The 19,863-nt window shown below is 45.8% G+C and overlaps 3 protein-coding genes across 10 annotated transcripts in view; 1 reads left to right on the top strand and 2 right to left on the bottom strand.

Annotated features, from left to right (window-relative positions):
• Positions 1-1,317: 1,317 nt before the first annotated feature.
• On the bottom strand, positions 1,318-2,654 carry LOC118511785 (calcium and integrin-binding family member 2). Its single transcript, XM_036055302.1, has 2 exons — positions 1,789-2,654; positions 1,318-1,716 (listed from the first exon to the last, which is right to left on the bottom strand). Exons 1-2 carry the CDS (start codon positions 2,138-2,140, stop codon positions 1,499-1,501), a joined length of 570 nt encoding a protein of 189 aa, XP_035911195.1. The 5' UTR covers positions 2,141-2,654; the 3' UTR covers positions 1,318-1,498.
• A 125-nt stretch (positions 2,655-2,779) lies between these two features.
• Positions 2,780-19,863, bottom strand: part of LOC118511782 (inositol-pentakisphosphate 2-kinase) — a 97,904-nt gene continuing 80,820 nt past the window's right edge. For 4 of the 8 annotated variants that reach the window (XM_036055295.1, XM_036055292.1, XM_036055293.1 and 1 more), the window contains 10 exons: positions 11,701-12,474; positions 11,474-11,626; positions 11,293-11,399; positions 10,566-10,733; positions 10,407-10,465; positions 5,939-6,106; positions 5,749-5,860; positions 5,578-5,685; positions 5,221-5,495; positions 2,780-4,337 (listed from right to left, as the gene is read on the bottom strand). In XM_036055295.1, the coding sequence (XP_035911188.1) occupies positions 4,163-4,337; positions 5,221-5,495; positions 5,578-5,685; positions 5,749-5,860; positions 5,939-6,106; positions 10,407-10,465; positions 10,566-10,733; positions 11,293-11,399; positions 11,474-11,626; positions 11,701-12,124 (1,749 nt within the window). In that variant the 5' untranslated portion in view covers positions 12,125-12,474 and the 3' untranslated portion in view covers positions 2,780-4,162. Of the gene's footprint in view, positions 4,338-5,220; positions 5,496-5,577; positions 5,686-5,748; positions 5,861-5,938; positions 6,107-10,406; positions 10,466-10,565; positions 10,734-11,292; positions 11,400-11,473; positions 11,627-11,700; positions 12,475-12,661; positions 12,797-12,833; positions 12,952-17,097; positions 17,420-19,863 lie in introns of those variants that run through there. The other 4 variants (XM_036055296.1, XM_036055297.1, XM_036055298.1 and 1 more) reach the window with 4 other exon arrangements.
• LOC118511784 lies at positions 13,338-14,900 on the top strand. The gene is made up of 5 exons (XM_036055301.1): positions 13,338-13,349; positions 13,826-14,017; positions 14,115-14,285; positions 14,350-14,508; positions 14,587-14,900. The coding sequence occupies exons 1-5, from the start codon at positions 13,347-13,349 to the stop codon at positions 14,752-14,754; spliced, it is 693 nt and encodes a 230-aa protein (XP_035911194.1). The 5' UTR covers positions 13,338-13,346; the 3' UTR covers positions 14,755-14,900.

Genomic DNA, 19,863 nt, shown 5'->3' on the forward strand with positions numbered 1-19,863 from the left:
AACTTTGCAAGCGTGTGCCACATGTTGAATGATTCAGTGGTTTGGGTTTTCGTTCGCCACTCGTATCAGCATGGAGCATTTTAAAGCTAGCCTGAAATAGATTGGGGGGGTGGGGGGAAGGAGGGAAGATTGCGCAGCAATCAACGGGAGGGATGGCTCAGCGAACTTCAATAAGTTTGAAAGGATTATATTCATCAGCTCATACTGAAAGACAAACGCTGCTTGTATTTTTACAGTTTTTGAGGTACATAAAACAAGCTTATATATTATCTTAACAAGCAGCAGCAACAGCACGTGAGTATAAAATTACAGAAAATCGAGATTTTTTGCTGAATACAGAAAATATTTTATTTATTTTTTGTAAAAGTACGGAAATGAACGAAAAATTGAAGGAATTCAATCATAATTAAAAGTAAAACGAATTTAGTTTTGGTAAGACATCAAAACAAAATTTCGTAGTCTGACTTAACGAACCAACGTCTCTTTTGAAACCAATTTAACGAACATGTGAGTTTTCTCGCTCTTTTAACGAAAGTACTGTGCGAACGTGCTCCAGCATATTGTACAGGCGTAGGCAACTCCATCGAAACGACAAATCTTCATTTTGAATTGAATTTTTCATTTATATTTAATGAAAATTTCAAAACTATGCATCATTCCACAAATTAAATCCATCATCCTTCTAGTATTTGAGTAAAGATCTTGTTTGGGGCTTTAAATATACGGCCAAAGATCTTCATGCATGGAGGCTGACGGCATAAGTGCATACAAATTCAAATATCCTTCTCAGATGCAACACAGTTTTTAATTTGTTTAGTTTCAAACACTCTTTAAATATTGTTTCAAGTTCTCTCATAAATAAAAAAAGTAGTATTAAATACCAAATTACTCAACGCACAAGTACAACACACTTTGAACACCAAATGATTCCATTGTTATAATTTATGAAGAAAAAAATATTCAAAATATTTTAGCTAGGCAGGATTGCTAAAAACCATTTTAATAACCGTAAAAAATTATTTGATGCAATAGGCCAGCAATAAAATAAAAATAAATACATACCTTGCCTCAAGTGCAACATAATTTCTGTCATGTTGTTGCCTTCGTTAATATGTATATTTGTTTAGTGTTTTTTTTATTAGTAGCATTTTCAGATTTTATTTATTTTAAATAAATTATCTTTCTTAATCGTAGCTTTTAAATTTTATCTATAAATTTATTCAACAAAATATACGCAAAAAACCCACAGCTCAACTTTGAGATGCATTCGGGAATGTAATGATTAGTTAAACTAATACGCACTTGAACTAATCTAACTTTGATGATTGGAAGTTGATGTTGATGATCCCAATTACTTTTCATAAACTATTTCAACAAAAAGAGAGCTACAAATTTCATGCTTTACAACGATTAATAAGGCATTTCCTCGCTGAATTCCTTATTCTTTCATTCAATAATTCAAGGTCACTTCAAGCAACAACAACAAAAATATCACGCCCTAGATGCGAATGTGAAACGTCGATATAAAATCCGGCGCTCTCGTTATCACGTGCTCAAACTCCAAATAGGACAGCTTCCCGTCCCCGTCCACATCCGCCTCTTCGATCACCTTCTCCGCGATCTGTTGATGTTCCTCGAGCGATAGTTCGTTCCGCGTGAGAGCCGTAATCACGTTCAGCAAATCCGACTGGCCAATGAATCCATCCCGATCGTAATCTACAAAGCCAACCAAACAATGCAACCCATTAACAGCAACCAAACAGATACACCCAGTCCAACCAAACGCACCGTAGATCTTGAACGCGTAGTACACTTTAATGTCCCGCGGAGCCTGCTCGCTAAACACGGACAGCAGGTCGAGAAAGTCCTCGAACGTAAGATTACCGTCGCCATCGCGCGAAAATGCTTCACACATACGTCCTTTGAATGGGTTTTCAACTAGCTCCGGCAACCGTTCGATACGTTCCCTTGGCACCTGTATCGTGGACGCTTGTCCCTCGGTCATTATCACCGGCACCAGATCGGGACTGGCCTCGTAGAACCGTTGATGCACTCTTAAGATTTCTTTGCGCGTAAAAAACGTACAATCCTGATAGTCCTCGAGCTGCTGGTCGGTAAAGGTGACCACCTTGTTGCCCATTGCCGTGCGCGTGTGCTTTACTGGCTGGCGGTGCAGAAATAACTGAACTAGGCGGATAAACTGGGCGTATTATATGGTGCCAAACACGCTCGCAAGCACAACTACATCGATTTTCGCCCACACCTTATCGAATGTGGAGCCGACCCCCGTGCCTTAATGACTTGTTGCTCGAACCATCGTACGCTCTCGCCAGGGGATGATGATCATGGTTCGTATCCTTACAGCACGTCACGTCATACACACGCCAACCCATCCTTCCCATCACCGGACACAGACAGACAGGCAGGCAGGCAGAACGTGCTAAAACAGTTGGGTGTGTCCAATTTCTTCCCCTCACAAGCGCATCGGGCAGCGAAGGAAGGAACTTAACCGTCACGCAAAGGATCCCGAGCACACATAAAGGCGTCGCGCTAAACAGCAGCAGCAGAAACGCACTGGCGGACGCCGCAAGGAGCCATTCGTTTAGTTAGTAATTGATTGACATGCTTTTCGCTGGTGATGGGCGCCACATTCCATTGCGTACCGCAGGATAATGGCTGCTCCACGTAGATCCATTTTTTTTTTTTTTTGTTTAACGACCTCAAACAAGCGTAACGGTTTCGGAAGAGTTTCGGCAAACCGTGTCTGTGGTCCGGCTCGCTAGGTTAAAGGTTTCCATCGATTTATTTGTTTCGAACATTGTTCACCAAAAACGTGTGAAAATAGGTAATAGAAAACAGAGGGACCCGCAGTGTAAAACCTATCCTTTCCATCTGAATTTCCCCTATCGAGTGTGAACAGCGTACTGAATACAGTTACCGAGAGAGCGAGAGAAACTCCGGACTCCGTGTCACAGTCACAACAAAATGCAGCACAACTGCTTCTCGTCGCAAGTCTTTACAAAATTCTAACTCAACTTTTGTGGGAATAATTTTGCTAAACATTCACTGCAAACTGCTAATTATTCTACCATAACAACCATACACAGTTCTGTGGCGCGCACATTTCTTGTAGCAAGTATATTATAGAAAATGGGTATCGAAAGCACGCCTTGTATAAGTTAACTGTTAACCTGTGCAACGGAACGGAAGCTTACGGTAAACCGCTAAACCAAACGATGTAAATACTGTGTCCTCCTCGTAAGTCCTGAACCTAAAACCTATCTCCTTCCTAGCCGGGACTCCCCGTACCTTGCTAGGGAGTTGTTTGTGCATGATGAAGCAGTATTAAAAATTATTCTAGCAAAGGTTTCGTTCTCCTCCACTCCTTAAACCTAATACAATGTTTAGCAAGATAAATAAGTTAGTTGGTGTCTGCTAGAACCCGGGCCGGGCTCACTTTCATTGCGTTTAAATCTATACAAAACATCATCATAAATAGTCTGCAATAAATAGAACATGCTTTACCTAGAATAAAGAGCCTTACGGTGACATAAAATCGATCGATCGATCATTTTGTAATGTGGTAGTAATGTGGTGTAGTTGTTGTTCAGTCCTCTCTGTCACCCTGTGTTTGAATTTTAAATTATTCGTGTATGCCGTCCATACGTATATCCGCCTCGTAAGCCGTGGTTTAATATTAGTAACCATGTTGCGTCCTGGCCGGTTAGTGTAAGTAGTTGAACTATTTTAAAGTTCTCAACCGAACTGTATTATTCCCCTTCCTGTGTTCAACCTCAATTTGTTCGTGTTGCATTGGTTTTGTTCCTAATAGACACACACACACACATCTATCTCACAGGTTTTGTTGTAAAGAACAATCCCACCAGACAGTGGTTTCTGGTTGCTTCTTAATGGACATATTCAACAACGGAGCAACCCCCGTACTTCTGGGGTGGGTAGAATAGGAAATATAATATTGCTTTTCGTCGTGAGGTTCTTCTGCTAGTAGAGTGTGGTTATTGTTACGTACGATTTAGAATCGGGTTCACGCAGGCCATTTTTATCTATCTTAGGGCCACACTTCTGGATGGACTTACAGTGATTAGTGAATGGGGGGCACACACACACAAACGCAACATCAACCAACTGGGCGTAGCGTCTTCTAACGTCGCATTTTGCTTAGAAAGTCTCGATAGGCTACCGCCGACTCTGCAAGCTGCTCCACGTACTTGGCATAGTGTTTCGGTGACTTGGGGTCCAGATCGGTGATCGTTACGTTGACGAGAAACTTCATGCCCTCGATGGAGACGATGTGGTTGCGGGCGGCCTCGTTTAGGCTGTGGAAAAGTGCGCAAAAGAGCGTGATATTAGATATTTTAAATTACTATACAAAAAACAACATTAAACCGCTATCCAAATATATCTAAATTTTCTCCTCTTAAAGACAAAGAAATAAAAAGGAAAACGGACAACTTCCCATGAAACATAAAACCCTCGTACCCGCACAGCAGCAGAAAAAAAGGGTCCCGAGAAACACCGAACCAATGCTTTGTTGCTTTCGGTTAGCGTAAGGCTTTCTAATGCTTTATGGAACGAATCCCTACAAGCGAAGACTTCACCAACACACGTAGGATTTGAACGAACAACGGTGATCACCTTTATCCGGTGGCCAACATTCGCCACTGGTTCATCAATCGCCGAATGGGAACAGGACAAGAAAAAAGGCACCATTTTTGTACGTCGCCGTGTACGACCTAATGGACAAGTGGCCCGCCGAGGGTGGACGAAATTCTCAGGAATGCTCACAATCACATCAAGCAGACGAAAGCGACGGGATAATTTTTCAACCAAGTTCTCGCATGCGGCAAGGATCGAGGGAAGAATGAAAAAAGAGAAACTTCTTTTTCCTTTTTTGGTCCTGTGTCGTCGGACACAGGAATGGATTGCAACTGTGTGCTAACGTTCCTCCGGGCGTGGTGTATTGGGTGGAATGTGTAGAAGTAATCTCATCCTTCCCTTCTTTTTTTTCCATCCAGACAGGTAGACCCGTGGCCCTGATCAACCCTCAAAGGCCCCGATCATGGGTGGTTCTTTTCATTCAGCATTTTTGGAATCGTCCTTTAACCTCTTACACATCCTTTCCCAGACTTATCCCGGGCGCAGGCATCCCTCGCTCTCTGTAAGCGTTTGCCCATGGTCGGCCCCCGTCTGGGTTTTTACCTGTTCTCCTCTGCCCGATCACCGGACAGCCGGCGAAACGTGATCATTATCGAGCAGTCCAGGGCCGTGGCACCGAGCTGATATTTCTCCTCCTCGGACAGGTACTCGCAGCTAGTGAATGGTTCCTTGGGCCAGGTGGTACTGTCGCTGTGTCTACCACCGCAAACATCGGCCTCCCGGTAGGTCAGATACTTTTCGTACATGTCATCGATATAGCCGTACGGATCGGACCGTGATTTGGCCAATTTTACCGGGTCGATCGTGGAAATGCTCGACTAGAAGAAGAAAACAGAGAGAGAAGTAGAGAGTTTTTATTAGTAGGTCTAGCACAAACGGGGTTCGTCAAATGATTCCTACCTTCACCAACAGCTGCACGTCCAAGATCTGGCGTAAGGCGCAGCTCTTCGGGAGAAACTGTTGATTGACGGGATTGCAGGCGCGCTCGTGCAGCTGGTTTTTGTCCTTCTGTAAGTATTAGCAACGATAAAACAAATCCGCGACTCTCCATTTTTTTGCAGAGCGATTTACCTTCTTTCGGTCTTTCTTAATGCTCAACAGCTTCCGATCGCAATGCTCATCGTTGGTGGTGAAATCTTTCAGCAATATTTCCTTGATGAGGTTCATGAAGATTGTGCTTTTCCTATAATATTTAGTAGAATAATATTTAATAGGGGACTATTAGCTGAAGCGTTTAAATATAACCCGCGCGAACACTTACTCGTCCTTTGTGCGACCATCCCGTGGAAACATTTCTCGCAGTATCCGATTAAACATCGACTTTTCCCGCTTGTCATCGTACACGACCTTGCCGTTTTTCAAAATTTTGAAATTGTTTTGCGGTGCACCGATAAGGCCTTTCACGGCTTGGAGAACACGAACGGGTTTGCTGCGTTGCAAAGAGAGGCGTGCGAAAGGTTGTTAATTAGTTGGTTGCGATCAATTTTTGGTGCGTAATAAATGAAATAAATCATCGACGATGCTTGCAGCGCTTCGCAACGGACGGATCATTTGTATGCAAAAGCCGGCATCACACGAGACCTAAACGGACGGATGCGAACGGGACGCGGGTCTCGTAGGGCCGGTGGGCACCTGATATGGAACAAAACTGCAACAACTTTCCCGTGCACCTTGACCTTTTCGCTACGTGTAGTGGCAGGCTACAGACCCAAACAAGAAGCGACCACGTTTGCATGCCCATGAAAGGTACGCGCGGGACGATCACTTTTGGTCAAACCTTCGTCTCCGAGCGGAGGATGCTGCTGCTGCTGCTAACAAGTGAAACACAAACAATACAAGACGACCTGCACTTGTCGGTCGGTCGGTTGCTGTTGCTGCAACTGCAATCGGAATGTGCATAAATTTTGAAAACTTGTCCTCCTAGAACAGCTACCACCAGAACGGAAGGTCGACCGACAGTGGATGCATCTTGCTGCACTGTCGCATACATTCCCGAAGTAACAACATTTCGTCTTTTTATTACTTTATACAATTTTCACAGTCAGTCAGGCACGGTAAAAGTATTTCCCAACCTCGGTTTGAGGCGAGTCTGTCATGTCGTGCGAACACAAATCAAACGAAAGCGGCTTAACAGCGGATTGCAGTCTGCACGGCGTTCGAAAGCAGACATGTCAAACACACGGCCCGCGAATCCTTTTACTTCGACCGTCGCAAAGGAATGGTAAGATGATCGACTATTGTTTAAAATGCTTTATGCAAAATAAATGTGCTTTACGAGCAAAATTTGAACCAAATCTCGGTCGTTTTAAGATTGCAAGAGCGGTCCTGCCACAAGGACGCTTGGCGATAATGATGGAAACTGGTCTGCCCAAGATCTGCCGAGAGCGTCATTGATTCTTGCTTTCTTTTTATGGATGTCTGAACGTTGGCGAGTTCTTGTCTGAACTGGATTTGAGTCACTGGACGGTTTCCGGCTATCCAGGATGATTTTGGACAGTCTCGAGAAGGCATTCTGCTGACATCTGACCACCAAGATGTTTTAATTCAATCTCGGTTTATGAGATTATGATCACAGTCTTATACTAATTAGCCACAAACTACTGATGCCCTCCAAGTCTATACAACACAGGTAATCATTGAGATTCACCTCAATTTAAGTGCCAGAGTCTCAGTCCTTGTACGGTCCGGTAGTAGAGGCGACAACGGCGCCGATTTTCATACGGCAGTATCGGGGTTCGAATCCCATACGGACCGCTCTCCTGTAGTGAGGAGGTACTATCCAACTACGTGGTATCACTTTGTCTAGTCTAGTCTAGTCTAGACTAATCTAGTCCAGTCTAGTTTCATTAAATAATGGCTAGACATGACACAAGAGGTCGATAGGCCATCAAGAGATCTAGAGGCGCCAAAAATAGGGTTTTGAGTAACTGGAAGATGTAGGACCCAGAAATGTTCGAAATGCTTTCTTCGGCGACGAGCCCTTTTTAAGGATGAACCGGTCGAATTTGGAACAAACCCAGTTCACAAAAAAATCGACACATGAATTGGCCACAGAAAATAAGCATTTGATGTTTGGCCCAACTTTATTGGGCCGTAAACGTCATCGGTTCCATCATGCTTTCCTTTCCTGGATTCCTAGAAGATGGCAAGTTCTTGTCTAGACTGGACGATATGGTAGGAAACTTTAGCTCCAATAATTTTCATGAGCGATTCCTGGTTATCACAGATATTGGCTGTCTCGTCTCTTGAGATGACATCTTTTCACCAAGAGCATGTAATTTAATCTCGTTTTATCGGATCCATTAGCCGCAAACTACTGATGCCTTCAAAGTCGACCAATCCACAAGTTTCCAGTATACAACGCCTTTCTTCTGCATACTTTGAGTTTGACTTCACTGATTTAAAGCTACCGAGTGGATCCCCTTTCACCTCACCTCACCCACCCACTACACTTTCTTTTCCTCTATCTTTCCCATCCACTATCTCGGTGTTCACCCTCTTCCTTCCCTACCGAATCGACGGATCTTGTGTGACAACAACACAACGCGCCCTGCACTCACACGCAGAACTAAAAATATACCCCAAAAAAGATCATTCAAAATCGTCGAACCTGATCTCCGGTCGCCGGGTGACTCTACATAATACTGGCGTGGCGTGATTTCCTAGCCTGAAATCGCTCTACTCTTCTCACCCACCGCCTTCGCACTGGCTGTCCGCCCAGTATTTTCGCACCGGGTGGGTGGGTGATGGCGTTGGGATAGGAAACAAGTAATTGCTCACAGCGCAACTGCTCTGGGTGCCCCCCGTGCGCCTTAACGGTAAAATATTGAATGTTTTTGCACAAAAACGACCAACGAAAACAACAACAAAAATAACACGGCGATTCGAAAGTGCATGGATCACGTAAAATGCAACGCAGCGCTGCAGCTGCGTAGTGTACAACGACCCAAAACGAGATCGAGCCGCGCGACCGGTTTGAACTGTGCGCCACCACACCGTTGGCGCATGCCGGAGTGCCGCTGCGAAGCTGCCTGACTAGCTAGAGCGACAACAACCGCGCACCGCACCGGTAACGATTTATATTCCGGGAGTCCGGGATATTTTTGGGGCGGCCAACCGAAGGCAATAATTGAATTTTATTTATAACCGATGTGATGCGTGAGGTGCATCATCTTCCCGGTGCCACCTCGGTGCACGGGAGAAATGTGCCGTCGTTTTACGTGTGGCCCACCAGCACCAGCAGAAAGCGCAATCAAATCATGCAAGGTAAAACCGTACGCACACAGGATGCGGCGGAGAAGACAAGTCAGTCATAATTAATGCCTAAAGGTCAGCTGCTCGCCGCATGAGTTTCACCGAGAACGTGCATGTACAGCGATCTCGGTGGTGCAGAGGGACTTGACACCACGCACAAGAAATCTGCCGACATTTTTCCCATAAATAACCACATTACTTAAGCTTCGATAGGGTTCGATTTTAACCCATTTAGCAAGTAGCGCTGCCGTATGCACTTGCCGGTACAGTCCTCGGCTGTTAGTCTAATGTGTGTCACACAGCACATGCACCTGGCAAGTCTGCTGCTCTACACGCCTTATCTTATCACACACATTTAATTGCAATAATCGGGACAACATCCGAGTCTAATTGGCTCCAAAAATTGTGTAACGAAATACCGGCCATTTCCATCCACCGCCAACAATAGTCCACGTAAGTATGTTTGTTTAGTACAAAAAATGAAAAAAGGCAACACATGTGAGTGTACTTTTTTGTCTGTGCTGCTTGTGTGTGGCGGCCACCACTATCATGTTTATGGTTTTGTGCTTCGAAATTACACACTCATCAATATAAATAACCCACACAATACACACACACCCATACGGTCGTTTGGGGTGCCACCCCCGAAACGAGCGAGGAGGAAGTTGGACACGATGACTAATGCCACCTGCCGATGTGACATTCCCGGACACGGGTAGCTCGATAGCACGAGAACCGAAAAAAAATGGCATGTGGCGTCATAAGGAAAAATTGTCGAACCTGCGTCACGACACGCCATTCCGTGGTTGGGAATTTTGGTAGTGCAAGCAACAAAATAAAGATAATCTCCACTAACCGGATCGTACCGATACCGTCTCGTTTGCCTTGAGCAGTAGCAGAAGTTCGATCGGTGAGAAATACGCTCCTTTGTGAATGTCGCCGCGCCACCGGTCCGGTATAGCAAACCGTTCTTATTTTTAAAGCCAAGTGAACAAACAATCGCATCAAACAAACATCCCCAATGCATGATCAACGGCACGGCGGTTGGTGGTGGTTTGTCCTACTACTACTGAGTGACCGATGAGTCCGTCGATAACCTGTTGCCGCACACGTTCGGCAATTTGACGTGCGAACTTCGGCGGACAGCAGCACTAAATCCGAGTGCGATTCACGCTATCGATCGGCTATTTTTGGTCACCGCGGTCTCTTGTCTGTTTGAATCTTTGAATGCGAAACAAAAACTCAACCCGTAACGACTCACGGCGTTGCGCGCGCTAGTTGAACGCGTCGTGATTTCGAGTTGCAAAAATACGCACGCGGGAGGAGAGCCTTGAGATCGTACAAGACCCCCTACGGGCAAAGATTCTTGTGAAAGACGCCCGTAACGTTTGTTCGTGTTCTAGCATATTCTGTCTAACGTACAGGCCAAACCCTTCAACGTAGACCAGTCTTCTTTTGTTTTGATTTGTACTCACCCAGAGTAGAGATCCAATGGACAGTATTTACTAATTTTTGCTATCGATTTCTTTTGGAGCTGCAAAGAGAGACGGAGCAAGCCGAAGGAACGGTTAGAGGGGTCGAACATATATAGATGGCGCTCTGTTGTGTCCACTCGTCCGGGTGAACCTTATTACCTTTAAATATTGATGCAAACAGTAACGGCACTTCCGAAGGTCCCCACCGTTGGTCAGCTCCAGAAGGGGAAGGTTATCACAGAATTCGTACGCCAACCAGCCCTGCTTCGGTTTGATTTCGACGCAGTACGTCTGGTAGTGGGTTGGTGTGGAAGAGATTTTGGGGTCCTGGTAGAAAGAAAGTCCATAATACAAAGGAAAGAAAATAAATCATTTAAAGCTGGAAGCATGCAGTAAAACTTTTAAGTGTCCTTCATTTTGATTCATTCTCTAAATTCAGCTTAAGATCTTACCTTCATCCGTCTAAAATGATTCAAATTTACCTACACAAATCGGCTGTAAGCTCAACGGAAGGTATTATTAGTAACCTCAGCTTCGTACATTCTACAAGGGCCAAGCACTAAAATAAAGTACCTTTCGCTTTCCGAGAACGCACGCTCGGAATTCGAATGCCGCACCACGCTCGTAGCGGATAGGCGTAAGATGCTATCCACACGCGTACGAAACAACAATTGAGATATTTATGTATGCACGCTCGCTCGAGCGAAGCGAAAAAGGACCCTTGAGCTTATCCTAGCATCAATTTGGACGGCGATGCAGCAGCAGCACAACTCACTGGGTAATGCGTGTAAATAGCCGCCAGTTCTTGGAACCATCTCTTCAAGGAACGTGCATGCATGAATTGAATGGAACGAAAGGCTAGCAACCAGTAAATTGGAACACACACCTGACTAAAGTCCCGCACTCGCGCAGGATACAGCCACTTCGGCAGGAATGCTACGTCCGGGTAGAGAATGCCATCCAGCTCCCGAACCTCCTTACCAAGTCTCATGGCTGAAACGGGAAAGCAGCAAAGCGAGGTGAATGTGTTAGCCGGAGCGCATGTTTCTGTCGTTGCCTTTCCTTACCAGGACGAAAGCATCGCAATCGTTCGTTAAACGCCTGCAGATTGCATGTATTCAGATGGGCCAGCTTGGGCTCCGGAACGTAGCAGCCGGAAAACTGGCTCGCGATGACCTGCGAGTACTTGACGAACCGGCGAAGATCTACATTGGAATCACCTGCGTTGTTTTTTCGTAAAAAAGAAAGTGACTTTAGTCGGCAGAAAGATTGGTAACGTTAATGGGTAAATTACCTTTGCCCTCGCGGCTTTCGACCGGGGATTTGCGCATCCGCAGCACATGCTTGTTGTCCGACAGGGAGAGCACAATGTTGGCGTTACCTTCCGCCCGATACACCAACCGATTCTCGTCGATTCGTTCCAGAACTTCCGGCACGTACCGGATGGTGCGTGTCTCCCGCTCTCGCTCCTCCCCGTCATCGTCGGACGATCCGGACGCGGTGCTGCGTAGGTCATCGAGTTTATCCGCATGCCACACGACGTGACGGCGGGCTTCAGGTGATGACCGCTCATCGTCCTCGTCCTCGTCATCAGCGCCATCATCGTTCGGATCATCGATCGGTTCGACTTTGCTGCAGCTCCGCAGATACTTGTGATCGGACCGCTTGAACATGCTATCGTAACAATAGCTGCTGTGGCTAGCATTTATTTTGCCCATGGTTGTTGGATTGTTGTGCGACAGGTTAGAGAGACACGCGACACACGCTACGTTGGCACTGCTAGATGCTACTATTTTATCCGCCGGTGCACCGAATAATCGGGTGGTCTGTCCGCGTTAATTTCCGAGTTGCTGTTTGCGCTCCCGTTCAGCAGACCTCCATCAGCTCAGGAAGTAATGGTCGAACGGGGATTGTACGGTTGTGCCAACCGTTTCGTACGAAGCACCGATGCCACTGACGAGATTCATGTTTTATTCACCACCAATCGATGGAAGTGCACGACCCCTAGTGGTCGGCCGTTTTGTAGCAGTTGCAAGGGCGAGACACACACGAGCCTGCCCAGTGCTATCTGTAATTGTGCGGATGGAAAACGGAAACGTTGAGGGTAAAGTTTACGCAGCAGTATGTCCGCAGGTATGGGTGTCAGATAGCGTGGTAATAACCCTAGGTAAATATTCGGCAACCGAATACGGGCGGGTTGCTGATGATGGAAAACGTCCGATAACGAAACTTCCCCATATCTCACAAACACAAACCTAGGGTCCAAAGGAAGCGCTAACGGGAGCCACAAACATACACATCACTTTTAACCCCCAATTCCGATACGCCTCCCGCGACCGCTTAATGACTTCGGCTACGACAAGTCATCACGGGCCTTAAACACGTGAAGAAGGTGGTGCACTACACTACTACGACTAGCCTTGTTACCTGTCCATATCGCGCTGTATGATGTAGAATTTCACCTTAAACGACTCAATGTGCAATTGATACACACAAAACCCACAAGCTTCTTACAATGTGCCACCCAGCACTGACTAAGGTGCGATACGATGTAGAAATGGACGCACCGTACAATCTTTACCTGTGTGGTCGTGTGTGGACATGGGGTGGAGTTTGCTTTTATTAGCTCTGACTCATTAACTCAACAATGGACACCGCAAGACCTCGGTAGGGGAGGGCGCTATTGATCGTGTATATACGCACCACCGTATCGTAGTATTGTCTTATCGGGTGAGTCGTACCTTTCCATAAAGATCTCTCAAGGGTGTAATACTCGATGCGGTCGCCGTAAAGATCGAGTTATGGGATTAAAAGTGCCAGCACTCCATATGGGTAAATTGAAACAATTGAAGCAATAGAGTGTCACCATCGGTGGCTGATAACGAGCAATGCACAGTCCATAACATTTCTTGGAAGAAGGTTACTATTAACATTGGGTCAATGGTAAGGATTGGCACATATGGCGTTGATAGCTTTAGATAAATCAATGGAAAATGGAGTCTTGGAACTAGTAGACCAAGACTCCAAGAGGTTATACAGCTTAGCTTTAAAGAACAGAACATCCTTGCTATAAGTTCCACATGGATGATCAAGCTGATCAACAGGCGATCACCTGCTCGTTGGCCCCGTAGAAGGTTTGATGGGAGGTCAGCTCGGAACGAACCGAATGCAGAACGTGTTTTCACTACATTAACCTAGCAGCACATGCACTTCCCTTCAAAGATGAAAACATCCACAGGAAGTTACATTATCTAACTACACAACTGCACACACCACAACCGATGCCATTATCATTCGCCTGGGCATTGCTGGGCACGTTGGCACCGCATCTCGTCGCCATTGGCTTGTTTTCAAACTTCCAACAAGCGAAAGTTGTTTTCGAAAGTAAATGAAACTAAGTTAATAAATACGTATCACAGATAAAACTTTACAGCACAAGCGGTATGTTCCGATCGGTATCGAAAACTAGCGACCAGCACGCAATAGCCACCACTTTTGCCCCATACATTGTTCAGCACGTTCGTCCTTCACGGCAGACGGTTTCTTCCAGCGAGAACAACACCATGCGGTACATCATTCTGTGGCTTTCCGTTCTGTTCAGCATAGCAAATGTCGGTAAAAAGTTGCTGCAAGTGGCTGCATGTTCTCTCTCTCTCTACACTACTAGAAACTTCTCACACGCCAACTTCCCCACGGTTCTGTTTGTAGGCTATTTTTGTGGTGGAGGTTAACCGGCTGTTTAAATCCTGCGAGGACCCGGGCAAGCCCGCACCATTCCCGTTGGATTTCTCCAAGATGCAGCTCTATCGTTCCGAGGACGAGAAGCTCGTTATGAATGGTGAGGTGAAATTTACCCAGCACATCTATCCACCGTGGGGCGTAAGTAACCAGTGGGGCGCACACTGCCAGGTGGACACTTACCGCTTCTTTTCTCCTTTTGCAGATATCAATATACACCCATAAGCTGGATCACGGTGAGTGGCTACCAACGCCGTACACCAAGAGTTCGTTTAATCTTTGCATGTCGATGCACGCCAATACCGAAATTTGGTATCCCATCACGAAGCACATGAACCAAACCAGTTGTCCTTACCGAAAGGGGGTAAGTTTTTCAGCGGGGGGGGGGAGAAGCGTTTCAGGTAGAAGCAAATAAACCCCATCCGACTATCTATTATTGCAGCACGTCGAAAAGTTCGATATGGTCGATCTGGGAAGCTTCGGGTTTGATGAAGTGCTGGGCGATCTTGTTGGGGATTGGAGAGTTTTCGTCGATTTCAGCTTAGGAACGGTTCCACACAAGGTGCAGATTTCGTGCATAATGAATGAAGTTTCCATACTGGAACATTGACGTGTACCAGCGTGAAGAAGAGGTGGAGTATCTACCGAGTGGAGTATGAGAGCTTTGAAGAAAAGCTGAAGCACAAATAAATGTTTTGTATTGGGAGAAGAAGTCCATATTTAATCAAAATAAATAAGCTTGCAATGTTTTCATCGTTTTACCATATTTTGGAAGAGTAGTATCAAAAACGGATAGGAGACTGTTTAGATTTCAGTTCGTATTGGAAAGAACGATCTCGATCTCGTATCTCATCGGAATCATTTCACCCCTACTCTACAGGATTGACTAACCGGCCTTAGACAAACTAAACCACAGATAGCCGTCCCAGTCTGTAGCAAGGTTAGGCCAACCCAGATCGAACAGAAGAACAGCTCCGTCAACCGTGTCATATCCTAAGTAACGCCATTCAAGAACAATCCGGCCCACAATGGACCAAAATTACTTCGGCAGCGGAAAAGTAGAACATCTCATTCGCTAAAACCACCGCAATGCCAAACCGACCGGATGAGTGTGAACGTGATTCTAATGACGGCCTCCGTTGCTGGGGCCGCGATCATCATCTCGCGCTGCCTGCCTGGTGGTGGCAGCCAGTATCCAGGTCGTGTGGCACAATTAACGGTGTTTAACCACTAATCGGCTTCTCGCGCAGTGGGACGCACAAATGGAAAAACACCGACCACCGTCAAGCATAATGACCACTTCGGTAGCCTCCAAAAACGTACCAGCAACAGCCATACTGCACAGCGGTTGATGGTAGCAAATTTTGCATCCGATTAAAAATTTTGCATTTTGCTGTAGCAATAGCAACGTGTTGTTGCCGGCAAGAAATTAGATTTCGACTGACTTCACATAATTTAATTACAATTCGCGAGCGAGAGCCCCCTCGAAGCCGCGAATTGCGATCGAGAGCGCTTCAAAGATCGGCATTGACCATCGAGGAGAACATGGCGATTTCAACTCTTACAGTGCTGGCATCTATTTTAAGCACTGAAAGGGCTGAATAAAAATATTTTTTTTAATGCTTTGTAAGTTTTCTATTAGGGTAGCAACATTTTTGCCAATTATCCTCAGTCTTCAACTTCAACTTGATCTTAAGCAGACTTTACTTAGAAGATCGATAATTGTATCTCGATCTCGGTAGCGATCGATCATTCATCTAACTGTACTAATTATTACCCAACTGTTAAACGTACGCCTAAAGCGCATACTACTGTACACAACAGCTAAGCTAACTGCTTTAGACTGTTCAAATTTAAGACCTTCAATGTTAAGAAGAAAAATACAACACCATCGCGAACCACATTCGTTCGCTCGCCAAACTTTTCCACACCGAGGCGAAGGTGCTGCTAATTGCAAATTGAGATCAATAACGATCATTAAAGCTGTATCTCGGTCCCGGAGTACCGGTGCACACAAACACACACTCTCCGTGGTGGATGCCTCCGATGCTCTACAAACGCAACAAAAAGTAACGCATAACTCTCGCGAGTACGCATTGTGCAGAAGGAAAAAGCACACGAGGTGCGCTGTTTTTCAAGTAGAGCAGCAAGCGGATGATGATGATGATGAGAAAAAAAAACTGGCCAGACAACCACACTAGGGAAGTCATAGATGCCGTTCTAGGATGGAAAACGAAGCGGACGAGAGAGAGAGCAAAGGGGGGAAAATTTAGGAAAATTACCTTACTGCTACCTGAAAATGGCAGCCCTGAACTGTCTGAGAGGTAGCGTTATGCGTAGAGTCGAAGCCTTAAATGCAACATATGACTCTTCATCGGGATACTATTCGGGGTATATTTGTAATAAACACTAGGAATGGGATTAACATGGAGAGCAATGCAGCTAATATTAGACTACAATCACAAACTATCGACCGTTTTCGGAGGGACGCGACTTTATCTTTTAGCAGTAACGACCAGTCAAAAAAGTTCCTGATAAAGGATAATTCCCAAGGGTCGGACAGCGAACGCCTACACCGGCCCACAACAATCGATAAGGGTCCTGTCACAAGCTTTACTGCTGGAAATCCTGTGAACACTGCCTTGTCGATTGACGTCATCAGTAAGACAATTAGAATCGTGTATAGCCCCCGTTACCGATGGAATCGAACCAACGCACCAACGGAACGCCATTGGCAGCAGCGTACGTGCAAACGTTACACAGAAGCCTTGGAAGAACTCGATACGCGCAAAGCACCGAGAAACCTCATCGTCCATCCGGCACGTACCTACGCACAGACTGCACGGCACGCGCATCAATGTCATCAACCGGATTGAACTTCTTCCCGGCACACCAGTTAACACAATTGAGGAAGTTAAACGTTATTTCCTGATTTCGGTTCGCCTCAACTTACCACAACCTTCACTGCAGAACACCTTCAAATGAATCAACGGACGTGTATTTAGTATCTGAATTCACTGGATTTACGTCAAATCACTTCATTCGAAAGCACTTTTCGGCAGCAACAAAAGACCTCCTGCTCCTGCTAGCAGTACTTTAAAGAATGGGACAACTTTTGCTTCGCTAACTTTACGCTTTACTCTTTCTTTGCAACGTGAATTACATCATTCGCACAAAATGGAGGCCACAACCCGTAGGGCAACTGGATCAACTCCTTAACCACTGCCCGACGCAGTCTAACGCGCGTCGTACCTCACGGCGGGTCGGCTAACCTTTATTGCAACCAGGGCCACACCACATATATATCGAGCGCTAAAACAAACCCCGAACACACCGCATTGGCTCTCCTACGTCAGAGATGTTTTAGTGTACGAGTTTTCTTCTCCTTACGACTAACTAATGATCGGACAGGTGTATCACGAGGGCGCAATGGCGGATGCACGTGAGATAAAGTGGAGAAGCACTGGAACCAACAACAACAAAAAAACTTCTCCGGACGCATGCAGCGCTGTGTGTGGGGGCGGGAAGACACCGCCGCCGGTCCCATCCGGAGCAGCAAATACGAGAGCGTCTACGTCATTGTGCCCCGGTGGGGGGGGGGGGGGGGGTGGGCGGTGTTAAGTGGAAGAAGGTAAGGGTTGAAGGGAAACATTTCTACACAACTAGTACACGTAGCCAAGATTTGCACTCGGTCGAAGCGTTACACCCCACTACCTTTCTGACGTACGGGGGAATGATCTGTTTCGGGAGACCGTCCCTAGAGCGGGTGCCGCTACCTTGTCACTGAATCGTCACGGACATCCGTTTTAGATCGTGAAAACAAAGACTTTCTTTCTGAACTTTGGATTCAATTTTTTTTTTGCGTACGTCATTGAACAGATGATTTTACGTCAGGAAAAGGTTGAATGGGAGTTCATCGGGTGCCTTCAATCGCTGATAGTGAACAGATGTCCTTATCAGATGAACGTCAACTCTAAGGAGTAGCTCAGCAATCTTGATTACTTTAAAAACTGACCGGAGATAGAGTTTTGCAGGATCGCATTTCATTGGCTTATTAACAAATAAGTGTTGTTACTTATGGTGATAAGGGCGTTTACTTTATTTGCACTCTTTGTACGGAATCGCACCATAATGATTTTTCTATAGACAAAGAAAGCACACAAAGATATATTGTTCGTTTTTATAAAACTTTTACAACAAAGAACTTACAGCACATCTGACCTTATTTGAACGGGAATTCAAGTTTTTAAGTTGAATTAACTCCACCACCTCTGCTAGCTCGGCCTTTCGAGTATTCTCATAGCATAGATTCCAGAGATCTTGTTCTACTTCTTCTTCAATTTTAATGGCATATTCATCTCTTGGGCGGCTCGGTGGCCGAGGCGACAGCGGCGCCGGTCTTCACACGGCAGGACCGGGGTTCAAATCCCGTCCAGACCGCCTCCCCGTACGCAGGGCTGACTACTTTGCTATGGGTAAAACCAGTCACAGAAAGCCAGAAATGGCAGGCCTTTCGAGGTTGGAGTGCCACCGAAGAAGAAGAAGAAGAATTCATCTCTTGCTTTGATGTACGACAGCCTAAGTACCCGCAATATTTTCTACGAGCTCTTTCGGTAAAGATGTTGAACCCAGAAATTAGATAATTGTTTATTGTTATTATAATTCAACGCGCCACGCAGGGCCCCCTCGAAGCCTAATTGCTAAGACACTTAACAGTCTTAACAGACACTTAAAAGGACGGACGGTTCGAATACAATTTAAAAGCGCAGCGCGTGGCATGTCCGGTTGGTGACGATTACTGATACCAGCTGAGCCCAGAGATTAGCGTTGGGTAGTCGATCCGGTAATCCAAAAGTCCCGCAACAAAGAGTCTCTGGGCATTGCAGTTTCGCAGGGTCAGCGATTCGATGCCCAAAAGTGCACAGCGAGCGTCGTAGTCAACTTGAACCCTCTAGAAGCACAAAGCGAACCGCAGTGAATTTGCGCTGGACGGATTCAAAGCGGCCGAGCAGCAGATCTCCACCATGCAAATGGAGGCATACTCCAGCACCGATCGATCCAAGGAGCACAAGAGTGTCTTGATGGAAGTCGCGAGCAAGTTGCTTAAGCAACCCCATTAGCTGGTTGCCCTTGGTGACGGCGTGTTCGAGCTGCAAGATAATGCAGTTCATTTGCTCAATAATCATCAATATTTTGAATCAAACATAAGTGTTCCAGCAATTCGAAGATAGCCAGCTGTCTACATCTTCACGAAGGCCTGAAAAGATCCTATTTCAACTAAACGATAGCCGAGGAAGTAGAACGGCCTCCAGTACAAATTATCTTGAACTTCATCTTTCTTGGCACTTCATCCTCGGCGTGTCATCTCTGGCTTTCTGTAACTTGTTTTTGCACTTAGCAAAACGTTGTACTGCGAACTGGGAGAGAGTCTGGATGGGATTTGACCCCCGGTCCTGTTTTGAGAACCTCGGCCACCGAACCACCTGAACAGACATCAACAAATTATTCGATTATTGCTAATTAATTGCTACACTCGGGCACCTCTCGTTATATTACACTTTTACTATACATAAATAGCAGATAATGCAACAGAATATTTAGACACATTGTGCCTTTGTAAACACGCAGTTAACCAACGTTCCACCGCAAACCACCAATGGAAGAATGCAAAACAAAACGCCCCAAATGCAAAACGAGATGCACCAACTGTGCGTACGTA

The sequence above is a fragment of the Anopheles stephensi genome, chromosome 3 (assembly GCF_013141755.1).
Source record: "Anopheles stephensi strain Indian chromosome 3, UCI_ANSTEP_V1.0, whole genome shotgun sequence".
Taxonomy (NCBI): Eukaryota; Metazoa; Arthropoda; class Insecta; order Diptera; family Culicidae; genus Anopheles; species Anopheles stephensi.